The 24,097-nt window shown below is 48.2% G+C and overlaps 1 protein-coding gene across 2 annotated transcripts in view; it reads right to left on the bottom strand.

Annotated features, from left to right (window-relative positions):
• Positions 1–24,097, bottom strand: part of SUFU (SUFU negative regulator of hedgehog signaling) — a 111,850-nt gene that overhangs the window by 27,590 nt on the left and 60,163 nt on the right. The window contains exons 4-8 of one of the 2 annotated variants that reach the window (XM_032313866.1): positions 9,330–9,472; positions 8,120–8,205; positions 7,780–7,852; positions 4,246–4,402; positions 2,293–2,404 (exon numbers count right to left, since the gene is read on the bottom strand). In XM_032313866.1, the coding sequence (XP_032169757.1) occupies positions 2,293–2,404; positions 4,246–4,402; positions 7,780–7,852; positions 8,120–8,205; positions 9,330–9,472 (571 nt within the window). The remainder of the gene's footprint in view (positions 1–2,292; positions 2,405–4,245; positions 4,403–7,779; positions 7,853–8,119; positions 8,206–9,329; positions 9,473–24,097) is intronic. The other variant, XM_032313867.1, reaches the window with a different exon arrangement.

The following is a 24,097-nucleotide window of genomic DNA, read 5'->3' as shown; positions in this document are numbered from 1 at the left end:
GTGCCAGCACATTTGGGGTTGGCTTTCTCAGTCGCAGTCCATGTGGTTTATCTGAAATGGGGTCAGGTCCCAGAGTGGGCAGCACAGATATTACAATCGTGCTTGCTGATCTAAATGGAGTCTGTCATCATCGATCATGAGATAACCTCGAGCTAGAGCCGTGAGACACTTTGTGGGGTGTGCTGGAAAAGGATCTTGGCAAAGCAAGAGGAACCACTTCTCAACCAATGGCTAACAAATTGATAACTAGCTCTGAGAACCTCAGAGAGACATTCTGATTCCCTCCGGACTGCAGATTCAGCACTGTGGGTACCTGACTGGTCACTGGAGCTGCAGGAAGTGACCTATTTGTAGCTCATCTATTTGTAGCTCAGTCACCTCAGGCCAAAGGTGGAGGCTGTAGCTCTTACCTGGTGTCTACAGACAGTCCTCGGACCAGACCCAGCGCCCCTCTCACCGTCAGGGCTGGGCTGAGTCTGGGCTGTACATATGCATCCAGAAGCCTGAGCCCTGTGTCCCCTTCCCCCTCAAGTGCAGCAGCTGAACGCCTGCCCGGGATGGAGAGTGAGATCTCAAGCCTGCTCCACATATACAGGAGCAGCCAGTGGGGTATGTCTCTGCAGGAGCCCCTGCCCTTCTGCCTGGAAACCTGGACCTCCCAGAGGTGACAGGGCCATCTGAACTGAGACCGTCTACAAGTCATAGGTGATAGACTGGAGCCTTTAAGCCTTCAAGTACCTCCCAGATTCCCCACCAGTGCCAAAGGGGCCTAGAGGGTGAAGCCAAGCTCAGGGCATGGGAAGGAGCATGGCCCCAGGACAGGGTCCAGAGTCCCAGGTGGAGAGCTTCCAGATGCCCCACGCCTCAGCCTGGCCATCTGCTGCTGCCAGAGGAAGATCATGGTGCCTCACGCCAGCTACTTCAAAGCAGATGGCTGGAGAAACCCACTGGCTGGAGTTGAAAGATGCTCAGACATGGCAGTGGAGGCTTCTCCGGTCTCTTGCCAAGAAGCTCAACCTGCATCACTTCTGGACGCCAAACTCCAGGTGAGCCATCTTGGGCATCCAGAGTAACTCTCCCTCCCCCACAGTCTGCTCCCAGGTTATAGCCTTGACTTTAGCTAGCCAGGCCTCCCCTGTTCCAGCCCTGTCAGCTCCTTCTCCTGCTTGAAAATTCTAGGGCAACTTTAAGGTCCATCTACATCTCATGTTCTTCCTCCTCCAAGAAGCCCTCCCTAACTATTCCAGATCATCCTGACTTGTCTTTTCTGTAGACTGTTAGATCACAACCACTTCTGGGGGTTGTGGATGAGCAGCTGAAGCTAGAATTCAAAGACGTGGCTATTCCCAACGAAATGCATCTACAGCTCCACTCACACCAATTTCAGTTCCTGCACCTCCAAAGGAAGAGCCGGTATCCTGGATGGCCCTCTGGGCCCTGAGCTCGCCACACAGCAAGAGTGTAGTAAAGACTTCTCAGAAGAAGGACAGATCACCCTGCTCTTGCAGGAGTGCTGTGCTTCCTTCTGAGCCCAGGGCACAGCAACTTCCTCCCTGGCAGGCAAGGTTTCTGCTCTGGGCTGCCAGCTCCCAGGCATCCCCTGCCAGCAGCTATTCCCTACAGCTTCCCTGATTCAAAGGGCAGAAGGGGGTGCCCAGCTCCAGCCCTGCCTACCATTCATCCCCTATCAGAGGAAGAGAGGTCAGCAGGAAGAGGACCTGACCGCTGGAGGTAGCCACAGTTGCTCCCAAAGGGCTACAGGGGCCCCTAGACGGGCAGCAGAGGCCTGTAAAGGACTTCCCTTCCCTTCTCTGGGCCCCATGGAAGGAAGGCAGGAAAAAGGGCCTCAGCAGCAGGCATCCACTTTGGGGCTGGCCAGACAGGGAGGCCCCTGGGGCCGCAGCTATCAGCCGGAGACCAGGCTCCAGGAAGGAAGGAAGGGCAACTCTGGCCGAGGCCGAGATAAGGAGGGGAGTCATGCTCAGCACAATGGGCTCCCTCAAGGCTGGGATTTTGCCCCAACTTGGCCTCCTGTCTGCTCACACAGCGCGTGTAAATATTTACTGATGTTTATATTCCTGGGCCGCTGGGTCCCCTCTGAGGCCCTTCCTATGACCCACAGGTCTGTGTGCCCCAGAGACCCTGGGTCCATCCAGCAAGGGCTATTGGCATTGTTCTCTCATGCAAGCTCCAGGAAGAGACACTTGAGGACAAAACTGCCTCCCTTGTACCAGCCCGGGAACGCTGCTCTCAGGAAGCTCTACGAATCCCCTCTGTGGACCAGGAACTTACGGGGCCCGGTCGTGGGTGAAGCCATTCTGCCGTTGAGGGTTGATTGGCGGAAGGACAGGTTTGCTGTTGATCTCAAGTCCTCTCCTCAGGGTCTCCCGGATCTGTTCCGTGTCTGCAACAACACCACTAAGTTGCCCGATGGCCCTTTGGGCTCCTAACATCCCTCAACCCTGTGCTTGGAACCGGGCTCTGCAGTCATGCTAGGAAAAGGTCCTAGGAAACCCGTGAACCCACTCTAGACGTCAGCCTTGAGAGCTAAGTGAGAGCACTGTGAGGACACAGGCCAGATGAGGCAACCGTGCTCTCAAGGAATTTCTGGTTTGAAGAGCGCCACTCTTGCAGAAGATAAGGGGGTGGCCTCTGGACTTCAGAAGGGCACCTTCCAACATAGGGCTCTTCACTGTCCTTCCCCTTCCTGTTACATAGGCCCCAGACTGACCCTTAACATAGCTCCAGACAGTGACTAACAAGGTCTTTGCCACTGCCCAAGCCCACCTGGGGATTCTGCCCACTGCGATGGATGCCACTAAGGCTGTAAGTGCTCCGCCATGAATGAACTCTTATGCATTTTTTGGACTCTGTGTGGTTGGATGATACCCTGCCACCCTTCTCCTTGGGTGGGCCAGTGGGGGATGACCTCACGTGAGGTCATCCCCCCATTTTGGTCCCAGGGAACCCTGCTTGTCCATGGGTCTGCCAAGGGCCAAGAGGGTAAGAGAGGAATCTCTAGGTGGGACTTTTGCAAGGTGCTTTGTTGAACTTTGGGGTGAAGGTCACTATTCTGGTCCATTATAGAGATTTTTGGTCCAAGATTTACCTATACAAACAGCAAACACATCCCAAAAAGCAAATTAATGCTGGTTGCTCAAAGGATGGGCTTAGAGTGGACTACAGAAGCGATAATACTAACTTTTCTAACTGTCTGACTTGTTACAGTGATACGGCTTACTTCATTAATTTCTGAAAAAATTAGCCAATAATGGCTGAAATTTTGGATAAGACTATGCGTCCTTCCTTAAATTATCTTTCTCGTCAAAAGCAACTAAATGATTTTAATGACTGTATGCTTTCTCTCGGAACCTCCCATGGGCTTATTAGCACACTATCAGAACAAGCAGGAAGGCAAAAGGGGGTTGATATTTGCACGAGGAGCTTAAGTTGTCCTTTAGGCAAAGAGTATAGCTCCCGTAAGTGCTATCCCATGTGCAGGCATTTTGTTCAGCACTGTAGGAAGGTGGGAGGAACTAGACAAAGAAAGCAGAAAAACAAGCTGTCAATATACATATAGGTAAATGGCTGCTTTCCTTTTGGAGTTGGGTAGGGATGCCCTTTGCTAAGAATCATAGCTGTTTCTACAACCAAGACCACCTTGGTGAGCTTCCGGCAGGAGAGCCACATCCTTCTTCCCCAAGGCCCCGTGCAGAAGGCAGTGGGTATAGGGTGCCCCGCACATGGCCCCTCACATTGTATCTGTAGGACAGGGAGGCAGGGAAGTTTGTGTGCTGGTCCCACACTCACGCCTCTCTCAGCTTAGGCCTGGGAGGGCCTGAGGCCAGTGATTCTTGGGTCTGGCATGGCTTTCAGGCCAGAGCTGGGCCCTGTTTCAATTCTGTGGGTGGCCGATGCTTGTTCTTTCAGTCTTGGGTGGACTATGGCCTTTTCCTGTAACTGTTCTATGGCTTCCACTCACCTCCATGACCTCAGATTGTAAGGGGACAAATCTAAAATACAATGCTCACTGCTGGCGGTGCATCTGAAATACACACAGGAAACACAAGAGAAATGGGCCAATAGAGCTCCCGTCGTGCCACGCTGCTGGAAGATCTCTCCTGCTGTTTCAGTCCTGCCAGAAAGGAACTACTGAATGGGCTGCCGATGCTATAGCCCCATCGCAGAGAGCCTGAAAACCGGGCCTGGAGACAGGGGAAGGGAGGGCTGGGTGGTCGCAGCTACCCTTGCCAGAGAGCCGCCGTGGCTGTGTGCCGATACAGATGCTCCGGCTGTCCTCGTCGTCCTCAGGGGGCCGGCTCAGGTCATCCCAGGCACACTTGGCGCTGACACCGCTCAGGTTGGAGCCATCCGTCTCGATGCCTTTGTCAACTCTCTCCTGCTTGGAAAGAACCAAAGAGCCAGAGTTCCTTCAGCGAACCAGTGGCCCAAGGTCACCACCACCTTTCTGGTATTCACTGAGTTCTTGTAGGTGCTGAGCGTGGAACAGGTGCTGGAAGAGCAGGATGTCTGATCTTGTTCTGCCCTGGTTGCTAACCCATGATGGTCTCTGCCAGCCACTGACTCCTCTGAGGGAACCAGGGATCAGGAGAAGCCAGGAAGCATGAAAATCCCAAGGAAAGCTCATCTTCTACCTGGACCTTCCAGTAAAACCACCAGCATACCTGTTTCAGGGTCCTAACTCTGGCCACCCCATGCTGGCCCATGGAGCTGATGTGGCACTACAGCCCTGAGGAAAGGCACAGTCATTCCTCTACTCCCTGTCATGCAGGAAGAACCCCCCAGTTACTGCCACAGAAGACAGGGTGGAAGCCAGCCACAGGCAGGAGATGCCAGGACTGGGCCCAACTCCTCAGACCTCACACAGCAGTTCCCTCTTCTAACAGCAGAGGGTGTGGTCACCCAGAAAAGCACAGCCAGAGAGCAGCAGCAGGGCAGGACTTCCCCTAGCTGCATCACTAACTTGTTTGGCAAAGGACTTTGGATGGAGTTTCTTTTCCATTTCTTAGACTGAGATGGGGGCCTGGAGGGCAGTGGCCATCTGCAGACCCCATCAGAGGCCCTGCCTTTGTGTAGGCCTTGGCACTGTGGAGTCCCAACATGCTCCAAATGGCCTCAAGGAAGAGCTGTACCCAAACATCCCTGGGATTTCTGGTAAAACATAGTTCTGTGATGCTGGGCGTTGGATTAAAGGTCATCTGGAAGGCTCTAGCAACGCTGCTTATAAACAGCCATGTGGGCCAAATAAAGCTCGTGAGTTGAAAGCACCTCAGTGAGAATCTGTAGCTCCCTCTCTGCCTGACCCTCCCGCTGGGGCCTCCACAGGCACCACACGGGCCTGAAGCTCAGCCAGGAAGCCTATCTGTGGGAACAAGAGGGAAGGTCCTTATTTCTTCGGACCAGTCAGCAGATGGCCCTGCCCTGATGCCTCCTTTCCAAGAGTCATACTTTCCTCCTTTCCAGAGCTATAATCAGCCTGGGCAAAGATGGGATCCATTTTTTTTTTTTTAAGATTTTATTTAAAAAAAAATCTCTACACCCAATGTGGGGCTCTAACTTAAAACTCCAAGATCAAGAGTCCCATGCTCTATTGACTGAGCCAGCCAAGTGCCCCAAAGCTGGGGATCCTGAGCAGAGACAGGGAAAGGCTGACTGACAGGAGCAGCTCTGTGCTCCAGGCAGGAGTGGGTGGGCCTTGCTCTGCTCAGGGTGGAGTCTGAACTTTTACCCTTTCCACTGGCTGCCCTGAGGCCCCCCACCTAAGCAAAGAGCTGAGGATGCCCCTTGACTCAACTAGTTCACCCCATTTATTTTATAAGTAAAAAAGAAAGAGTTAGGCCCCAGAGATGTTAAGGGACTTTTTAAAGCACACAGCTCGCTAGCAGCGGAGCTCAGAGCAAATGAAAAGAAGACAGCTCTACAATGAACCGCCTGCAAGCAGGCCCCAGACAGCTACAGATGAGCACCGAGGAGTTCCCACTTGGTGCACAGGGTCACCAGGAAAAAAAACAACAACTGGGCTTTCTCACCGATGTCCCCTTGCTTATTTTTTTTTTTTAATTTTAATTTTTTTATTTTTAAGTAAACTCTAGGCCCAACATGGCACATGAACTTATGATCCCTGAAATCAAGAGTCAAATGCCCCACCTAATGAGCCAGCCCCTTCCCCCCACCACTTGTTTTTAAAGACCACTGGTTTCTGGATCCTGCTGGCTGGTCTCAGCAGAGCCCAAAGACTCGGATGGAGAACTGTTCTTGGCATGCAAAGGATGGGCTGCTTACCCTACCAGCCAAATGACCAAGTTCTTTCTTAGTGCTTGGCACTTATGACCAGGGCTAACCAACAGCCCACGGTCCCCCATGCTGGATCCCAGTGTAGCTGCAGAACAAGGACATGGGGAAACATAGCCTTCATGGTTCCTGGTTTTTGCATAAGCAGAAGCTATAGAGAAACCAACTTTAATGTAGAGGTAACAGAGGATCCTGGCAGCAATTTGAAAACTTCAGTGTTAAAGGCACTAGGAAAATAGAGGAGCATCATGTGTGAATGAGTAGGGCTTCTGCCCCAGAACAACAGGTCTATAGTAAAGAACCCCCAGGGACTGCTGGCTGTATGTCTGCCTGCTACCTTTCCCTTGCCACCTCGCGTCCCTCCTGGAGGACATGGAGCTCCTGGCGGCTGCCCACAGCCTGCCAGATTTTGAGAGACATGAAAGGTTCAGAGATGGCAATGGCCTACAACTGGTCGGGGGAAGTAGAAGGAAGTGCATACATGCCAGGAACGTTCTTAGCCGTCTACTGCCTTCTTTCATGAGTGGCCCATGAGGAAGATATGCTCTAGTGGTTTTCAAAATTAACTTGCATGCAAAGCATGTTTCTTCTAAGAAATCAAAGATGTCCCTGCATAGCTAGGCCACAGTGAGTGGGCAACTGCAGGCCTGCTTGTATACAGACTTCCTTTATATATCTAGGAATGCCATCCTGCCCAGGAGGGGAGCCAGGAGTTCTGATGGCCCAAGCTGAAGTTGTATCGAAAAGGAGTGTGTGATCACTTGGCCAATCACAACCAACTACGGCTGGGGCATGGGGTCAGTATCACCCCTCCTGGGTGTTACAGGGTGCTGGCAGTAGGGAGGTGGTTCCCTGAAGGAAGGGTTATGTTTTTTGAAGAAGGGGGAAATGGGAGAATGAATACTGGACATGCCGTATCGATGTTCTATAGTGAAAAGCTGGTGATCTTACTTTTTTTAAGTCAGGTTTATTGATGTATGACTTGCATACAGTAAAATTCATCCTTTTACTCCCACCCTTTTTTTTATTTTATTTTTTTTTATTGGTACAAACAATTTCCAGTTTGCTTCTTTGACGTAGTTACATTATCTCGAGAACTGCTCTTATATTTTAAAGTGTCAGAGTAAGCACGGATCCTCATTTTTTTATGATTCCAAACAAGCTATGACTGTAGTATCATCCCAAACAATCTCAGTATTATACATTTCCATCTCTTTGTAATATCAAAGTAAATTTAACCCCACCCCTTTTAAATCCCAAAAACCATGTGTCTGAGGCAAGCTTTCCTGGCCTGAGCTTTCTGCTCCCTACGTGCTCTGCAGAATTCAGGAGATAAGTTCCAAATCATGCCAGAGTTCTGATCATTCACAAATAAAGCTCCTCCGTTTTCCCAGCATGAAAGCCAGTATTATTTGGAAGAGGCCTAGGCATAGTGTGCTAGAAAGGTTTTCCTCACTCAAGACATACTTGCAGGTGTGGATCGATCTCAAATATGGTCTCTCCCCTCCGCATGTCAGTTATCAGCCAGGGGCCGCCAGCGCTGTGGACAAGGAAAGGGGACAGGATGGTAACTGAGAGTCTGGGGCTGATGGGCTGGGCGTTCAGACTTCCCTGTGCAGGCCCAGAACACAGGAGAGCAGTTCGAAGTCAGGGACTGTCAGAGAGTGAATCATCAGGAGTCCCTGATGTGAAAAACCAGTGCCTGAAAAACAATGTAAAGGGAAGCCCACATGTGGGGATAAGGAGGGACTCCCACCCCCAGGCCCAGGAAGCCAGGCCCTACCTCACAGGGCAGGCGTGTACTCACACAGGCACCGTCCGCAGCAGCTCCAAGATGCCCTGTCCGTTCCACTGCTGGGCTGCGTGGAGCTCCTCGGTGCAGACGCCAACAATCTGAGACCCAGGGACAAGATGCCATTGCGTGTTAATAGCCATTCCTTCCACCCATCGAGGAGGACCACCGCCTTGGCTCTTTTAGGGTCAACTCAAGTCAGGGGACCACAGGCAGGATCTAGGGTCAGGGGCTTGTCTGTCCAAAATGGGATGGTTTCCTTAGGAGGTGTAGGAGTCCAAGACAGGGCACTGAGGGCTGACCCTTGTCCTACTACAGTGGGTCAGGTGTCTGGGTGACACAATGACTAGCCCCGTACTGTAGAGGTGAACATCAGAATGGATCCTCAGGGGGCGCCTGGGTGGCTCAGTGGGTTAAAGCCTCTGCCTTCGGCTCAGGTCATGATCCCAGGGTCCTGGGATGGAGCCCCACATCGGGCTCTCTGCTCAGCAGGGAGTCTGCTTCCTCCTCTCCCTCTGCCTACTTCTCTGCCTACTTGTGATCTCTGTCTGTCAAATAAATAAATAAAATCTTTAAAAAAAAAAAAAAAGAAAGAAAAGAATGGATCCTCAGCCCCCATCTCTGGAGCAAGGGTAGGTTTAGGGAGATGTTCTGGCCTAAGTTAGGATCACAGGGAATGTAAACACAGGAGATTCTGAGGCCCTTCAAGCTTCGAACCACAACCAAAGGGCCCCAGCGGTTTGCAGAAAAGTTCTTTCTTTCCTCAGAGGCGGGGCCTTTGTGTAAACCTCAAGGGGAAACAAGCGAACCTTCACACAGACCCAGCCTGATCACAAACCCAGCTGCAGCGGGGTGGGGGGGTGGCCGCGCACTCTCCCCCTGGGCAAGGGGAAGGCAGCCGAAAGCTGTCTTCCTGCTGGGTGGTCCCGTGCCTGCGGCTGTCTGGGTCTTCATCAGCTCACCAAAATACCTGCCTTGTTAGCCTTAGCCGCTCAACTACAGTCATCCAAACCCCGGCCCCCAACCCGGGCCCTTTCCCTTTCCTCCTTCCCCCGTTGCAGCAGGCTAAACAAGACCATCCAGATCTCATGAGCCAGCCCAGGGGAAGAGAAAAATGCAAGAAGACAAGGAAATCTGTTGCCTTCATACTCTACCCAGGCCCTCCTGTACTACAAAGGCTTTTCCCCCAGGGAAGGCTCAAGCCCCTGTCCAACCCCAGGCTCACCTGGAGGAACGTAACTACCCCAAAGGGTGTCTGCACAGGTTGCATCTGTGGGTCCTCCGTCAGCAGCATGTGCTGAATCCTCGACTCGCTGTTATCCAAAGGGCTGTGCCAAGACACGTGGTCCCCGCTGCAGAAGGTGTTCTCTGCGGGACAGACATGAGTGTTGGAGGCCTTGCTTCCAGCAGAGAAGCCCAGGCTGGGAAGTACCCCCATCTTCCAGAGGAAGCATTTGCTCATACGGGAGGAAAGATTGTGGCTATTTCCCCCCAAACCAAACATGTTCCTGCTTGCCAATTCTGCCAGCCTTCAATAGAAAAGGACAGGCTGCTACTGTGGCTGCTCACTCGGCCTGGCACATCCAAAGACTTATTTGGGGTTGAAGAGCCATGATCAGGTCTGCCAGGAAAGAACAAGGTGCTTCCGTGTGGGGTCACGTGGCCAGAAATCCTCAGGGAGGCTGGGAGTCAGTGAAAGCACTTCACCTGGGAAAGCACAGCCCTGGTCCCAGTCCTTTCCTGTGCTGGTGGAAGTGTTTCTGAAAGGAACCACCTGTGGAGGGCTCTTGAGCTTGGCCACTGGTTTCTCACAGGTAGACAGGTGGAGGGATTCCTGAGGAACACTGGAAGCTTCAACTACATGGAGGTATGGACAGTGCCCCACACACCTCTGCCCAGATGGACAGTCTGGAGGGGCGGGCGTTTCCATGAAATCACAGGACATGGTGCCTGGCCTGACCAAGGGAAACATGCAAACGCAGCCAGCTCAGAGCCTCACCACTGTGCTTTGCAGAGGCTCAGCATTTCAAAAACACTGCTGAGGACAGCACAGCCACAAGGAAGAAAACACCCATGGGGTATGAAGTCCCCCCTACCCCTGACTCTTCTGTTCGGTACCCTTCCAAAGGTACTCTGCATTTACCAGCCTGTGTGCATCTACAGGGTCCCTCCTCCTTGTTTTCCTAACAAAATGGCAGCACACTGCTTTGCACATTTAAAAAATTTTTTTTTTTAAAGATTTTTTTTTTTTAATTTATTTGACAGAGAGAGATTACAAGTAGGCAGAGAGGCAGGCAGAGAGAGAGAGGAGGAAGCAGGCTCCCTGCTGAGCAGAGAGCCCGATGCGGGACTCGATCCCAGGACCCCGAGATCATGACCTGAGCCGAAGGCAGCGGCTTAACCCACTGAGCCACCCAGGTGCCCCTAAATTTTTTAAAAAGATTTTTATTTATTTATTTGACAGACAGAGATCACAAGTAGGCAGAGAAGGTAGAGAGAGAGGAGGAAGCAGGCTCCCTGCTGAGCTGAGAGCCCGATGGAGGGCTCGATCCCAGGACTCTGGGATCATGACCTGGGCCGAAGGCAGAGGCTTTAACCCACTGAGCCACCCAGGTGTCCCTACATTTTTAATTCTTTTTTTTTTTTAAAAGATTTTATTTGTTTATTTGACAGACAGAGATTACAAGTAGACAGAGAGGCAGGCAGAGAGAGAGAGAGGGAAGCAGGCTCCCTGCTGAGCAGAGAGCCCGATGCGGGACTCGATCCCAGAACCCTGGGATCATGACCTGAGCCGAAGGCAGCGGCTTAACCCACTGAGCCACCCAGGCGCCCCATTTTTAATTCTTTTTTAAGATTTTATTTGTCAGAGAGAGAAAGAGAGCATACGCAAGCTGGCTCCCCAGCCCCAAATAAGTCTTTGGATGTGCCAGGCCGAGTGAGCAGCCACAGTAGCAGCCTGTCCTTTTCTATCGAAGGCCGGCAGAATTGGCAAGCAGGAACATGTTTGGTTTGGGGTGGGGTGGGGGGTGGCAGAGGGAGAAGCAGGCTCCCCACTGAGCATGGGGCCCGATGCCGGATTCAGTCCCAGGACCCTGAGATCATGACCTGAGCCAAAACCAAGAGCTGGACGCTCAAATGACTGCACCTCCCAAGCACCTGCTACCTCATTCTTTAAATAGCTGTATGGTGGTTCATCATGGTCTATCACTTATGATCCGGGATTTTCAACAGCTGGGGACTCTTCACTTTTGATCAATATTTAAGGCAAGGCAGAACATGAAAACACACACACACACACACACACACACACACACACACACACCCCAGCCCAAAGCCTCCCAGGGAGGCCTGAGAGAGCTTGTGCTCTCCCTTGTCTTGGTCTGAATACTAACTCTCTTCCAGTGTCAGGTGTGGGTAGACCAACTACTTTTTCCATCTTTTTGGTCCTAACTTCAAAAGCATTCATTCATGAGGGTGAAGGAAGACTACTTCCTCTAGGAGACATGGGGAGATAAAGGGAGAGAAGGCACAGCTCTAGCCAGAGCCAATTAGAAACCTTCAAATTTCCCAATTCCTGCTGTGCTCACTCTTCCCAGATTCCTTCTCCTTTTACAGAAATATGTGTTTACAAGTAGCTTGCATGATCTACAAGTTAGAAACAAAGCAACATGTAAAATGATTGAATTAGTAGTTCAAAAGCTTACCCCATAATAAGCTCACCCCTGATGGCTTCGCTGGTAAATTCTACCAAACATTTAAAGAACTAATACCAATTCATCACAAATTTTTCAAAAAAATAAAAGAGATAACACTTGCCAATTCTTTCTATAAAACCAATATTACCCTGATACCAAAGCCAGACAGAGGCATTACAAGAAAAGAAAGCCAGAGACCATTATCCCTAATTCATAGACACAAAAATCCTCAGTAAACAGTAGCAAACTGACATATAAACAACACATATACACATATATGTTGACATATAAACAACTGACATATAAACAAACAACATATAAAAAGAGGTTATACATAATGACCAAGTGGGATTTAAGAAATACAAGGTTGATGTAACCTAAGGAAACCAATGTAATGTATCAACAGAATGAAGATTAAAAAAAAAACCCACATGATCATCTCAATAGACATAGAAAAGTATTTGTAAAATCTAATACTCTTTTATGATAAAAACACTCAAACTAGGAAGAGATATGAACTTCCTCAATCTATAAAAGGGCATCTACAAAAATCCTACAGCTAACAGCACACCTGATAGTTAAGACTGAATTATTTTCCTCTAAGATCAGGAACATAATAGAGATTCCCACTCTTATTCTATTTAACATTGTATTAGGGGTTCTAACCAGGGCAGTTAGGCAAGAAAAAATAAACAAAATCCAGGTAAATTGGACAGGAAATAAAACTACATTTGCTGATGACACAATCTTGTACAAAGAAAACTTTAAGGAATCCACTGAAAAACTACCAGGATAAACAAGTTCAGCAAGGTTGCAGGGTACAGCAGCAATGTAGAAAAATCACTTGTATTTCTGTGCACCTGCAATGAATAATCTGAAAATAAAATTAAGAAAATTTTTGTTTACAATAGTGTAAAAAAGAAAACAGTGCTCAGGCATAAATTTGACCCCCAAAATATAAAACTTGTACTCTGTAAACTATAAAACACTGTTGAAAGGAATTAGAGAAGACCTACATAAATGAAAAAATATACAATATTCATGGACAGAAAGACTTAATATTGTTGACATTAACATTCCCCAAGTTGATCTATAGATTCAATGCAATCCCTATCAAAATGCCAAATGTTGGGACGCCTGGGTGTCTCAGTAGGTTGAGCTGCTGCCTTCGGCTCAGGTTGTGATCCCAGGGTCCTGGGATCGAGTCCTGCATCAGACCCCTTGCTCGGCGGGAAGCCTGCTTCCCCCTGCCTCTCTGCCTACTCTTGTGATCTCTCTGTCAAATAAATAAATAAAATCTTTAAAAAAAAATGCCAAAAGTCTTTTTTGCAGAAATTTAAATGATGACCCTAAAATTCATATGAAAATGCCGGGGACCCAGAAGAGCTCGAAAAAGGCAAAGTTGTAAGACTTAATTTTCCTGATTTCAAACTTGCTACAAAGCTACAGTTATCCAAACAGTGGACCCAGAAGAGCTTGAAAAAGACAAAGTTGTAAGACTTAATTTTCCTGATTTCAAACTTGCTACAAAGCTACAGTTATCCAAACAGTGTGGTACTGGGCGCCTGCTGGCTCAGTCGGTGGAGCACACAACTCTTGATCTCAGGGTTGTGGGTTCAAGCTCCACGCTGGGTGGAGAGATTGCTTAAAATTAGTCTTTAAAAAAAAAAAAAAAAGGCTGATGTAGTACTAGCATAAGGATAGGCATTTGATCAATGTAACAGAATTTAGAGTCCAGAAATAAACCCTCACACTTAGAGCCAATTAATTTTCGACAACAGTGCCAAGACAATTCAATATAGGAAAGACAGTCTTTTTAGCAAGTTGTACTGGAACAACTGGAAATCCACATATGAAAGAATCAAGTTGGCTCTCTTCCTTAGACCATAAATAAAAATTAACTTAAAATAGATCATAGGCCTAACTGTAACAGCCGAAACTGTAAAACTCTTAGAAGAAACATACAAATAAACATTCTGACCTTAAATTAGGCAATGGTTTCTTAGATAGACACCAAAGGCACCAGTAACAAAGACTGATCCAAAAACAGGACTTCATTAATGAAAACCTTTTGTGCTGCAAACAGTACCACTGAGAAAGGAAAAAGAAATGCAAATCTAAGCCACAATGAGATACCACCTCACAACCATTAGGATGGGTTCTGTATAATAAAACAAAACAAAAACCACCCAGAAAACAAGAAGCGCTGGTGAGGTTGTGGGAAAACTTTCAACTTGGGTGCAATGCTCCTGGGATGCTCCTGGGATGCAGGGTGCACTGCTCCCGGGATGGTATAGCCACTGCGGAAAACAGGGTTACGGAGCCTCCAGAGGTTAAACATAGACTTGTCACAGGATCCAGCAATTCTACACCTGGGTATATACCCGAAAGAATTACAGAGACTCAAACATGTACATGTACACTCATGTTCACAGCAGAATTATTCACAACAGCCAGAGAAAGGAAGCAAGCCAAGGCCCCATCAATGGATGAATGGATTAACAAAACATAGTATTTATTTTTCATCCTTAAAAAAGGATATGCTATGGGTGCCTGGGTGGCTCAATCATTAAGTGGCTGCCTTCGGCTCAGGTCATGATCCCAGGGTCCTAGGATTGAGCCCCGCATTGGGCTCCCTGCTTCGAGGGAAACCTGCTTCTCCCTCTTTCACTCCCCCTGCTTGTGTTCCTTCCTTGCTGTGTCTTTCTCTGTCAAATAAATTAAAAAAAAAAAATTTTTTTTTAAAGGACATTCCAATACATGCTATAAGATGGATGAACCCTGAAAACATTATGCCAAGAAAGCTAATTCCCTAAAGAATGACTGCACTTATATGGGGTACCAGAGTAGCCAAATTTACAGAGACAGAAAGTAGATGGGTGGTTGCTGGGGGGTAGGAGGGGGGAGATGGAAAGTCAGCACTTGGGGTGCCTGGGTGGCTCAGTCGGTTAAGCGTCTACCTTCAGCTCAGGTCATGATCTCAGGGGCCTGGGACCGAGCCCCACATCAGGATCCCTGACCTGAGCCAAAGGCAGACACTTAATGATTGAGTCACCCAGGCATCCCAATAAATACAAACCTAAACAAAAAAATTAGCTCAGGTCAGCACTTAATTGGTATAGAGTTTCAGTTGGGGAAGATAAAGTTCTAGAGATGGATGATGGTGATAGTTATACAACAATGTAAATGTACTTAATGCCACGTTAACTGTACACTTAAAAATGGTTAAAATGGGACACCTTGTGGCTCAGTAGGTTAAGTGTCTGAGTTCGGCTGGGGTCGTGATCCCAGTGTCTTGAGATCAAGTGCCTCAATGGGCTCCTTGCTCAGCGGGGAGCCTGCTTCTTCCTCTTCCTCTGCCTGCTCCTCTCTCTCTCACTATTTCTCTCTCTATCTCTGTGTCAAATAAATAAATAAAATCTTTTAAAAATGGTTAAAATGGCAAATTTTTGTGTTATGTATACTTAACCACATTTTTTTTTTAAAAGAATTTATGTTTATTTGACAGAGATTACAAACAGGCAGAGAGGCAGGCAGAGAGAGGAGGAAGTAGGCTCCCCGCCGAACCGAGAGCCCGATGCGGGACTCGATCCCAGGACCCTGAGATCATGACCTGAGCCGAAGGCAGAGGCTTTAACTCACTAAGCCACCCAGGTGCCCTTAACCACAATTTTTAAGAAAAGAAATTGAGGGGCGCCTGGGTGGCTCAGTGGATTAAGCCGCTGCCTTCGGCTCAGGTCATGATCTCAGGGTCCTGGGATCGAGCCCCGCATCAGGCTCTCTGCTCAGCAGGGAGCCTGCTTCCCCCTCTGTCTCTGCCTGCCTCTCTGCCTACTTGTGATCTCTCTCTCTGTCAAATAAAATAAATAAAATATTTAAAAAAAAAAAAAAGAAAAGAAATTGAAAAGGCAACCTACAGAATGCAAGAAAATATTTACAAGTCATATATCTGATAGGTATACAGAATATATAGAGACTTACAGCTCAATAATAAAAAGATAAATAATCCAACTTTAAAAATGGGTGAAGAATATGAGCAGACCTTTCTCCAAAGAAGATATAAAAATAGCCACTAAGCACATGAAAAGATGCTCAGCATGATTAGCTGTTAGGGAAATGCATATCAAAACCGCAGTGAGATACCATCATTTCACACTCACTAGGGTAGCTACAATTGCAATGGCAATAACAAATGTCGGTAAGGATAGAAACTGGAACCCTCATGCACTGTTGGTGGGAACGTAAAATAGTGGAGCTCCTTTGGCAAACAGTCGGGCAAGTTCTCAAATGATTAAAATGGTGTTGCCATATGACTTAGCAATTCCAATCCTATGTATCTACCCAAGAGAAATGAATACATGTCCACACAAACAGATGTACATGAATGGTAACAATAGCCATGTTATTCACAATAGCCCAAAGGAAGAAACAATGCATTGTCCATCAACCAATGAATGAGTAAATAAAATGGAGTATATGCACACAATGGAGTATTATTTGGCAACAGAAATAAAGTATTGATACATGCTACAACATGAACCTTAAAAACATTATACTAAGTGAAAGATGCCAGTCACAAAAGGACATATGTGATTCTTTTTTTTTTTTTTTTAAGATTTTATTTATTTACTTGACAAAGATCACAGGTAGGCAGAGAGGCAGAGAGAGAGAGAGAGGAAGCAGGCTCGCCGCTGAGCAGAGAGCCTGATGCGGGGCTCCATCTCAGGACCCTGAGATCATGACCTGAGCCCAAGGCAGAGGCTTAACCCACTGAGCCAGCCAGGCGCCCCGACGTATGTGATTCTACTTGTATGGAATGTCCAGAACAGGCAAATCTATGGAGATAGAGAGTAGTGGTTTCCTAGGGCTAGAATGGTTAGGGGAGACAGGGAGTGACTCATGTGACATTGCTTTTGAGGGTGATGAGAATGCTCTGGGGTTCACTGAGGTGATGGTTTCACAACTGTGAATTACATGGTATGTGAATTATAGCTCAAAGAGATGTTAAGAAGAATGAATATAGTAGGTGAAAGGGAGGAATCTTGGGGGAAAGGCAAAGTGGGCAAAGCAAGGCCAAGGTCCCAGATTCTTGGTTACTACCTTCTCAGAGTAAGCAGTGGCCTGGGAGAAACTGGACTTAGAATGCCCACACATCACAGCATGTTATAGGTCTATACGACCTGAATGACCAACATTAGTAGAAAATAATGAGGAAAGGATCATTGAGAGAGACTGCCCACAGACATGGGACAAGTCAGTAATGGTGGGCACAGTGCCACATTTCCCAAACTTTTAAATCATCATAACACTTCTGTTTACCATTTGTATCATAACCTACCTGTATTTTCTCCCTAAGATTGACTCACTTTTAGGGGTGCCTGGGTGGCACAATCAATTAAACATCTGCCTTCAGCTCAAGTCATGATCTCAGCGTCCTGGGATCGAGTCCCGCACCGGGCCCCTGCTCAGGGAGGAGTCTGTTTCTCCCAGGGTCCTGGGATCTAGTCCTGCCTTGGGCTCCCTGCTTGGCAGGAAGCCTGCTTCTCCCTCTCACTCTCCCTGCTTGTGTTCCCTTTCTCCCTGTGTCTCTCTCTGTCAAAAAATAAAATAAAATCTTTAAAAAAAAAAAAAGATTGACTCGCTTTTAAAAACCTAGACAAACTTAGTTTAAAGGAAACTTCATAGCGGCTCCTGGATGGCTCAGTTGGTTAAATATCTAACTCTTGATTTCGGCTCAGGTCATGATCTTAGGGGATGTGGGATTGAGCCCCAGGTCAGGCTCCATGCCGAGTGCAGAGTCTGCTTCTCCCTCTCCCTCTGCTCCTCTCCTGGCTCACATGCTCTCTCTCAAATAAATAAATAAATAAAATCTTTAAGAACAACAAAAAAAGGAAATTTCATATTACTACTAAATGAGGAAAATAAGAGGAAAAGCAGTGTTGCCTGCAATAACTTCAAAGCAATTTGATGAAAACAAATTTCATTTTTAACAGCTACCATTGTCTATCTAACATTGTTAAAAATGCAAATGAACCAGGGTTAAGGAGCCGTTAGAGATTCAGAGAGTCCTATCAAACTGACAAATCAGCAGGGCTGTATCAGAAACCTGAAGAGGGAAGACAGTCCTCACTATTCAGGTCACTGAATGCCTTGTCCAGTTATGACCTAATGTCTCCAGCTGGCTCTGGCAAACCCCGGTGCTTGCCACCAGTTCTTGCCAACCTTGGTGCTTGCCAAAGAGGTTCACTTTGCCTCTGTCCTGTACTAGTTACAACCCTTGGCAACTTGCCCAACCACAACTTCCAAGTCTTCTTCCTTATCTGTAAGTAGAAAATAGTGTGTCTGCTCAGTTTACTTTCCCCTGTTGCATGTAACTCCTGTACTGGAATACAATACAGCTCTTCCTGCCCAGATCCTAGTTAGCCCCCAAGAGAAATCCAGAACCCGTCACAGAGCCTGTAGCCCACAGCAAGAGCCAGTAGGTGGCACCATCGCTCCTGGTTTAAGAAAGAATTGGTCCAGTCCTCAACCACCCCACCACATCTAGCTGTCTGGTTTATAGAAACATACCCCAAACCTGACAGGAACATAAGCTGGAAACAGGAAAAAGGCTGAAAGGGTTTGGAGCCATGACCTTTTATTAACCAGAACTGACCTTGGCTTAAAAATAACGTCGTACAAACCCAAACTGTTTACATGAAGTACGAATGACCAAAAAATATTTCATACAGACTTCATTTAGGAAGGGGCTTAATTTAGGCAGCTAGAAGGGGAGACCCTAAGGCAGAAAGGGGAGACAGACCCAGTCACTGCTCTGGGACCAGGAGTGAATTAAAAGGAGGGAAGTGGGAGGAGAACGCACATCTACCCACAGAAAGGTTTAGAGCACATGATGCTAACAACCTTCCAGACTAGGACATGGTTTTCTTCCCCAGCCCTGCCTCGTGGGGGAACTAGACTTATCAGCTCTGCTGTGGCCAAGAAACAGTCTTTCTTAACAATGAAAGAGTCTTGGTCACAGTTTTCAAGCCTGGGACAAAGCCACAATGGGCTCATTCTTGAGTCCAGTCTGGTCTTTATGCCCTGGATGCTCGGCCCCATTCTGTGTGGAGCCACCGCGGGTCTCAGGACTCAGGCCCCGGTGCCCACCCCAGGAAGTTCTCAGCCCCTTCAGAGGGTTTTTCAAATGCTAATAATGCCTCTGTCGGAGGCCCAGCTGTTCAGTCCAGTGGTTAGAGGGGCACGCTCCCTCTCTCTTCCTCTCTCTGGCTCCCTGAAGTGTCCTAACCAAGACATTAGGATGCAAATCGTGCGCCCTCCACGCAAACCACAGAGCAGAGGGGCCTCTGGGAGTCTGAAGGCAGGCCATTCCAGGTGAGGCCTGGATGCTCGCATTCCATTCTCCTCCCTCTTCCTCTGAGCTCTGCCACCAAGAAACCTCACTCAGCTGCTGCTTATTTGGCAAAGCCACCGGGGGAATACCACTCCAGCTGGCAAAAAGAGCCCAAAAAACTGATAGGTATAGGTCTGTGCGTTGCTTAGCTGAGAGAAGGTTTCACTACTCTAGGTCTCCTTTCCCACTAATAAACAACTCCGTGGCAAGAGGAGGGCTGTATGGGAGTACAGGGTTTTGTTTTAGGATTTTTATTTTTAGGGCGCCTGGGTGGTTCAGTCAGTTAAGCCTCTGCCTTTGGCTTGGGTCGTCATCTCAGGGTCCTGGGATTGAGCCCCTGCATCGGGCTTCTCACTCTCCCACACCCCCTGCTTGTGCATGTTCTCTTTCTGTCAGATAAATTTTTTTTTAGGTTTTACATATATTTATTTGACAGACAGATCACAAGTAGGCAGAGAAGTGGGGGGCGGGGGGAGCAGGCCCCCTGCTAGCAGAGAGCCTAATGCGGGGACTCCATCCCAGGGTCCTGAGATTATGACTTGAGCGAAAGGCAGAGGCTCAACCCACTGAGCCACCCAGGTGCCCCAAATAAATACTTTTTAAAAAGATTTTTATTTTTATTCTTTCTTTAAAGATTTTTATTTTTAAGTAATCTCTACACCCAATGTGGGTCTCGAACTCACATGCTTTACTGACTGAACCAGTCCGGCGTCCTGGGAGTGCAGCTTCTAACTGGCCTCTCGGACTGGCCCTCACCCTACCCCCACTTCCTACACACCCAGCCTTAGTCTTGGTCGTTTGAAGTTGACTGTGCCGGATATAAGAAGTTAGCAAAATCTAGGGAAATAGGTTGCAGAAGAAAACAGCCATTGTTTGTAAAATAATTAGTGCTGCCTTTGAAACACTGAGGAACAAATACATTCTTCCAGAGTTCTTAATTCATCCCAATTCTGGAAAAGGACTGTCAGTCTATGATTCTGTGTGAAAGTATAGTCCCCATGATGTTTTTGCATAAGAGTTCAGAAAGTAACACTCCACCCTTCACACCCTATCCCAGAATTAATATGGCTGGTCAGAAGGGAAAGGGTTAATGTTGTCTTCCAGAGCCCAAAAGAGTGGGTTTCTCACGGCTGAAGCTTGGACCTCTTAAGTCAAACACACTTTTGAGTGAGTGCTCCCAGAGGAAGAAGGGCAAGGGCAGGAAACACAGCTGAATTTGTCAGATGTCAATGAGTCGCTGGTCTGCAAGAGCTATTCTAGAGAGAGCAGGAAAACGGGAGGTGGCCCAAAGCTGGCTGGCAGACTGAAGTCTGTCAACTCTGAGGTCAAACTTTTTATTTTTTTAAGATTTATTTAGGGGCGCCTGGGTGGCTCAGTCGGTTAAGTGTCTGCCTTCAGCTCAGGTCATGATCCCAGGGTCCTGGGATTGAGCCCCACACAGGGCTCCCTGGTCAATGGAGAGCCGCTTGCCCCTCTCCCTTTGCTGCTCCCCTTGCTGTTCTCTTTCTTTCCGTGTGTCAAATAAGTAAATACAATCTAAAATAAATACATCTTCATGAAGATTTATTTATTATAAATCCTCATAAAGATGTATTTATTTTAGAGGGATTTTAGAGGGAGAAAGATTTATTTATTTTAGAGGGAGAAAGGGAGAGCGAGAGAGAGAGCAAGCACGTGAGCAGGAGAAGCAGGAGGGGCAGAGAGGGAGAGAGAATCCTAAGCAGACTCCATGCTGAGCTCCCCATAGGGAGCTCAACCCCACAACCCTGAGATCAAGACCTGAGCTGAAATCAAGAGTTGGATGCTTAACTCACAGAGCCACCCAGGCGCCCCCCCCGACCAGATCAAACTTTTGAATAATGGAGTAGCCATCACAGTCTCTAAAGAACCTCTCTCCAGTTTTCTTGCCTTCTTGGTGCTCACAAATCACATCAGTGATCACACCTGGTTTGACAATGTCCTGTATGAATGCTCAAATGTTCTATATGAAGACACAGAGCTAGAGACAGTTGTTAGGAGGGCTTAGCAGTTCTTCCCTAAAATGCCAGATGTGCCAGACATGCCCCCAGCAACACAGACAGCTGATAGGGAAGAGTCAAGTAGCTTGTCCTCCTGTCTTGGGAGAGTCCCAGCATGAAAGCAAGGCACATGGAGAGCATCCGGCAACCGCCTGACCCCACCCTCCTTCCTGAGAAGGCCCAAGTAGCTACTGCAGCCACTGCGGTCTGCTTGGCAGAGCTGGCTCCAAAGTCTTCCTTTGAGATTAGAAGACTGCCCCTTCAAGTCACTGAAGGCCCACAAACTGAAATATCTTTATGGGGGCTGAAACCCAAATTTGTACAAGCCCAGGCAGCCTCATGACCCCACCCCCCCGCCCCCCTCAGAGAGAGGAGATAACCTGGAGGTTTTGCTGAATGAAACCGCTCTGCCTGGGGTAGTGGAGGAGGTAAAGTTCAAAGTCAGTTCCGGTGGCCTATGCCCAGATGCTCCTAACTGGGGCCACTGAGTTGGCCCATTGCCCCTGCTGGATCTCTCCTGTAATCCTATCCTAATTTCTAAAGCCCAGGTGCCTTCTCCTTGCTCTAAGCCAAGCAGGGTGGGGGGGGGGATGATGTGTGTGTTTACTATTCGTGCCTTGAGTCTACAAAATTTGAGGAGGTCACAGGATGTAGGACCTAATGTCACTGCCACAGATTACATTTCTGGAGCCAGTAACACACCCATGAGACTCTATGCTCATTCTGGGGAGAATATGAGCCCAGGCACTGCACGGAGGATACTGGCCTAGCACCCTAAGACCCAGGGCTTCTTCCAGGTCTCCACTATTCTCACCTGACAGCACCTACCAAAGGCTGAGTGGCACAGACCCTCTTCTTGTGGGGAAAGATCAGCAACTCTCCTTCCTCCAAGAATCCAAGCGAAGTTGGTAGTGAGCGCTTCTCTGCCTGCCGGCCCCTGCTCCCCATCTCCAAGCCAAAGCTAAGGGTTCAGCTCAGAGCCTTGCAGCAGTGGTGAGGCAAGGCCCCGCGCGCAAATTCTGGAGAGCGGCTGAGGGCAGTGATGCACGCACATCACATAGGAGCAAAAAATAGGTATGTCCTGGGTTATTCCCATCTAACACTCGAGCAACACAAGGAGAGGAAAGGATGGGTTATTCTAGAGCTTAGAGGCTTCAACTGGTACAAATCAACAGAATCTGGCAACCCTGCCTTTCTCTGCACATGTGCACAGCAGACCAGACGCTTGCAGAGAGACAGGTCTCAAGAGCACGACTGCACCATATCCCCATCACAGGGTTTCAACTCTCCTCCAAAGAAAGGCTATTTTCTTTTAAGAAAGAAAAAATAACAAGAGAACAAACATAGTATGGTGGTGGGGAGGGAGGGAAACAGTCTGGCCGTGGGTTCACGAGCTTTGCGGCTAGCAGGCGGAGTTCACCGCTGGATGGTGTGGATGGTGGCTGGCTGTCAAGTTTGTCCAAGCCAGTCAAATGGTGGAAGCGAGAATGAATTGCACCCTGCCCCCCAACGCACACCTTTTTAGAGTTCTGAGTGCAGTTTCACGACTTGAAAAGTTAATTTGCATGTTTGGTTAGAGAGATTCCCTCAACTGGTTCTGTCTGATATTAATTTGGCTAAATGTGGCTGCAAGACAGAGGGAAATGAACGTGCTGAACCACTTAATGGAATGAAGTTTGTTTGTTCTTACAAAACTGAAAGGAACCCTAAAGGATATTCCTTCTAGGTTTTGCACAGAATCAAAGGAATCGCCAAGGATTACAAAGCCAGTCGAAAGAGAATCAAAATTGTTTCCCTATGTATTTTCTCAAACCTCTGGCTCCCCAGCTCTCCCTCTCCCTCAAAGCCACGATCATAAAGACAAATAGTGAAGTGTAAGGAAAATCCCTTTTATAAGCAGAGAAGCTCAGCGGCCTGGAGGAGTGGTTGCGGCAGGGGAAGTAGGAGGCTGGAGGGCCTCTGGGGCCGCTGGTGGCTCTGTGTCTCTGGGGGTGGCAGAGCTTTGAGGAGTGGCTCACTACCTGCCTGCGGTCGGGCTCCCCCAGAGGCAGAGTGTGGGTCCCCTCACCTTGTGTCCACATACAGAGGGCCATGGTGGGACTCACTCATCCTGCAGGAGGGTGAATGCCTCAGTGCAAACAGAGCTCAGCATGGGTTACCTGCCACAGCGCGTAGCTGTCACCAGTCAAATCCTGTCCATGCACCCTGTGCCGTGCTCTCCTCTGGGGCATACAGGTCCTTGCTCTCCATTTCCAGAGAGCCCTGAGTCCTAAGCTAGCAGATGCTTTCATTTTTCTTTTAAAGTAGCTCCATCTGTTTAGACACCTGTCAGTATGGGAAGGAAAAGTCTTTTGCCCTGAGGCTTGTAACTGGGCAAACCCCACCCCTGCCCCTCTCACTCTCCTGAGCCAGCACACAGGGTCCACCACCTGCAGGCAGGCCCCTTTGTTCTTAAAGCTAAAATAACTATAGAGGGTTTTAAATCTGCACTCCCTATGAGCATTTCAACTCCCTACCCCCACCCCCAAACAGTGCCAGGAGATGCTTTGAAGCTTTAAAATCAAGCACATGCTTCTACTCTTTCCATCTTTTTCCTGAAGAGATTAGGCAGGTCTACAAGGAAAATCCATTTAGCTGCCAAGCATCCGTAAAGCGGCACAGTCACTATGGAGGGCCACCTGGCAGAATCTATTAATATAACCGGTACTTTCTCTGTGACCGAATCATGCCACCTCATAGCACGAATCTGCCCTAGAGCAAAACATGTTCACAAGGAGGAACGAAAATGAACGCCCCCAACATCTGTGTGCTGTTTGTGATAGTGAAAAAAATAGAAACAACCTAAATGTGCATCAAAAGAATGGTTAAAATACGGCTTACGCATACT

The sequence above is a fragment of the Mustela erminea genome, chromosome 14 (assembly GCF_009829155.1).
Source record: "Mustela erminea isolate mMusErm1 chromosome 14, mMusErm1.Pri, whole genome shotgun sequence".
Taxonomy (NCBI): Eukaryota; Metazoa; Chordata; class Mammalia; order Carnivora; family Mustelidae; genus Mustela; species Mustela erminea.
Note: the sequence above shows the minus strand (reverse complement) of the source record. Positions and strands in the feature narration are given on the sequence as shown.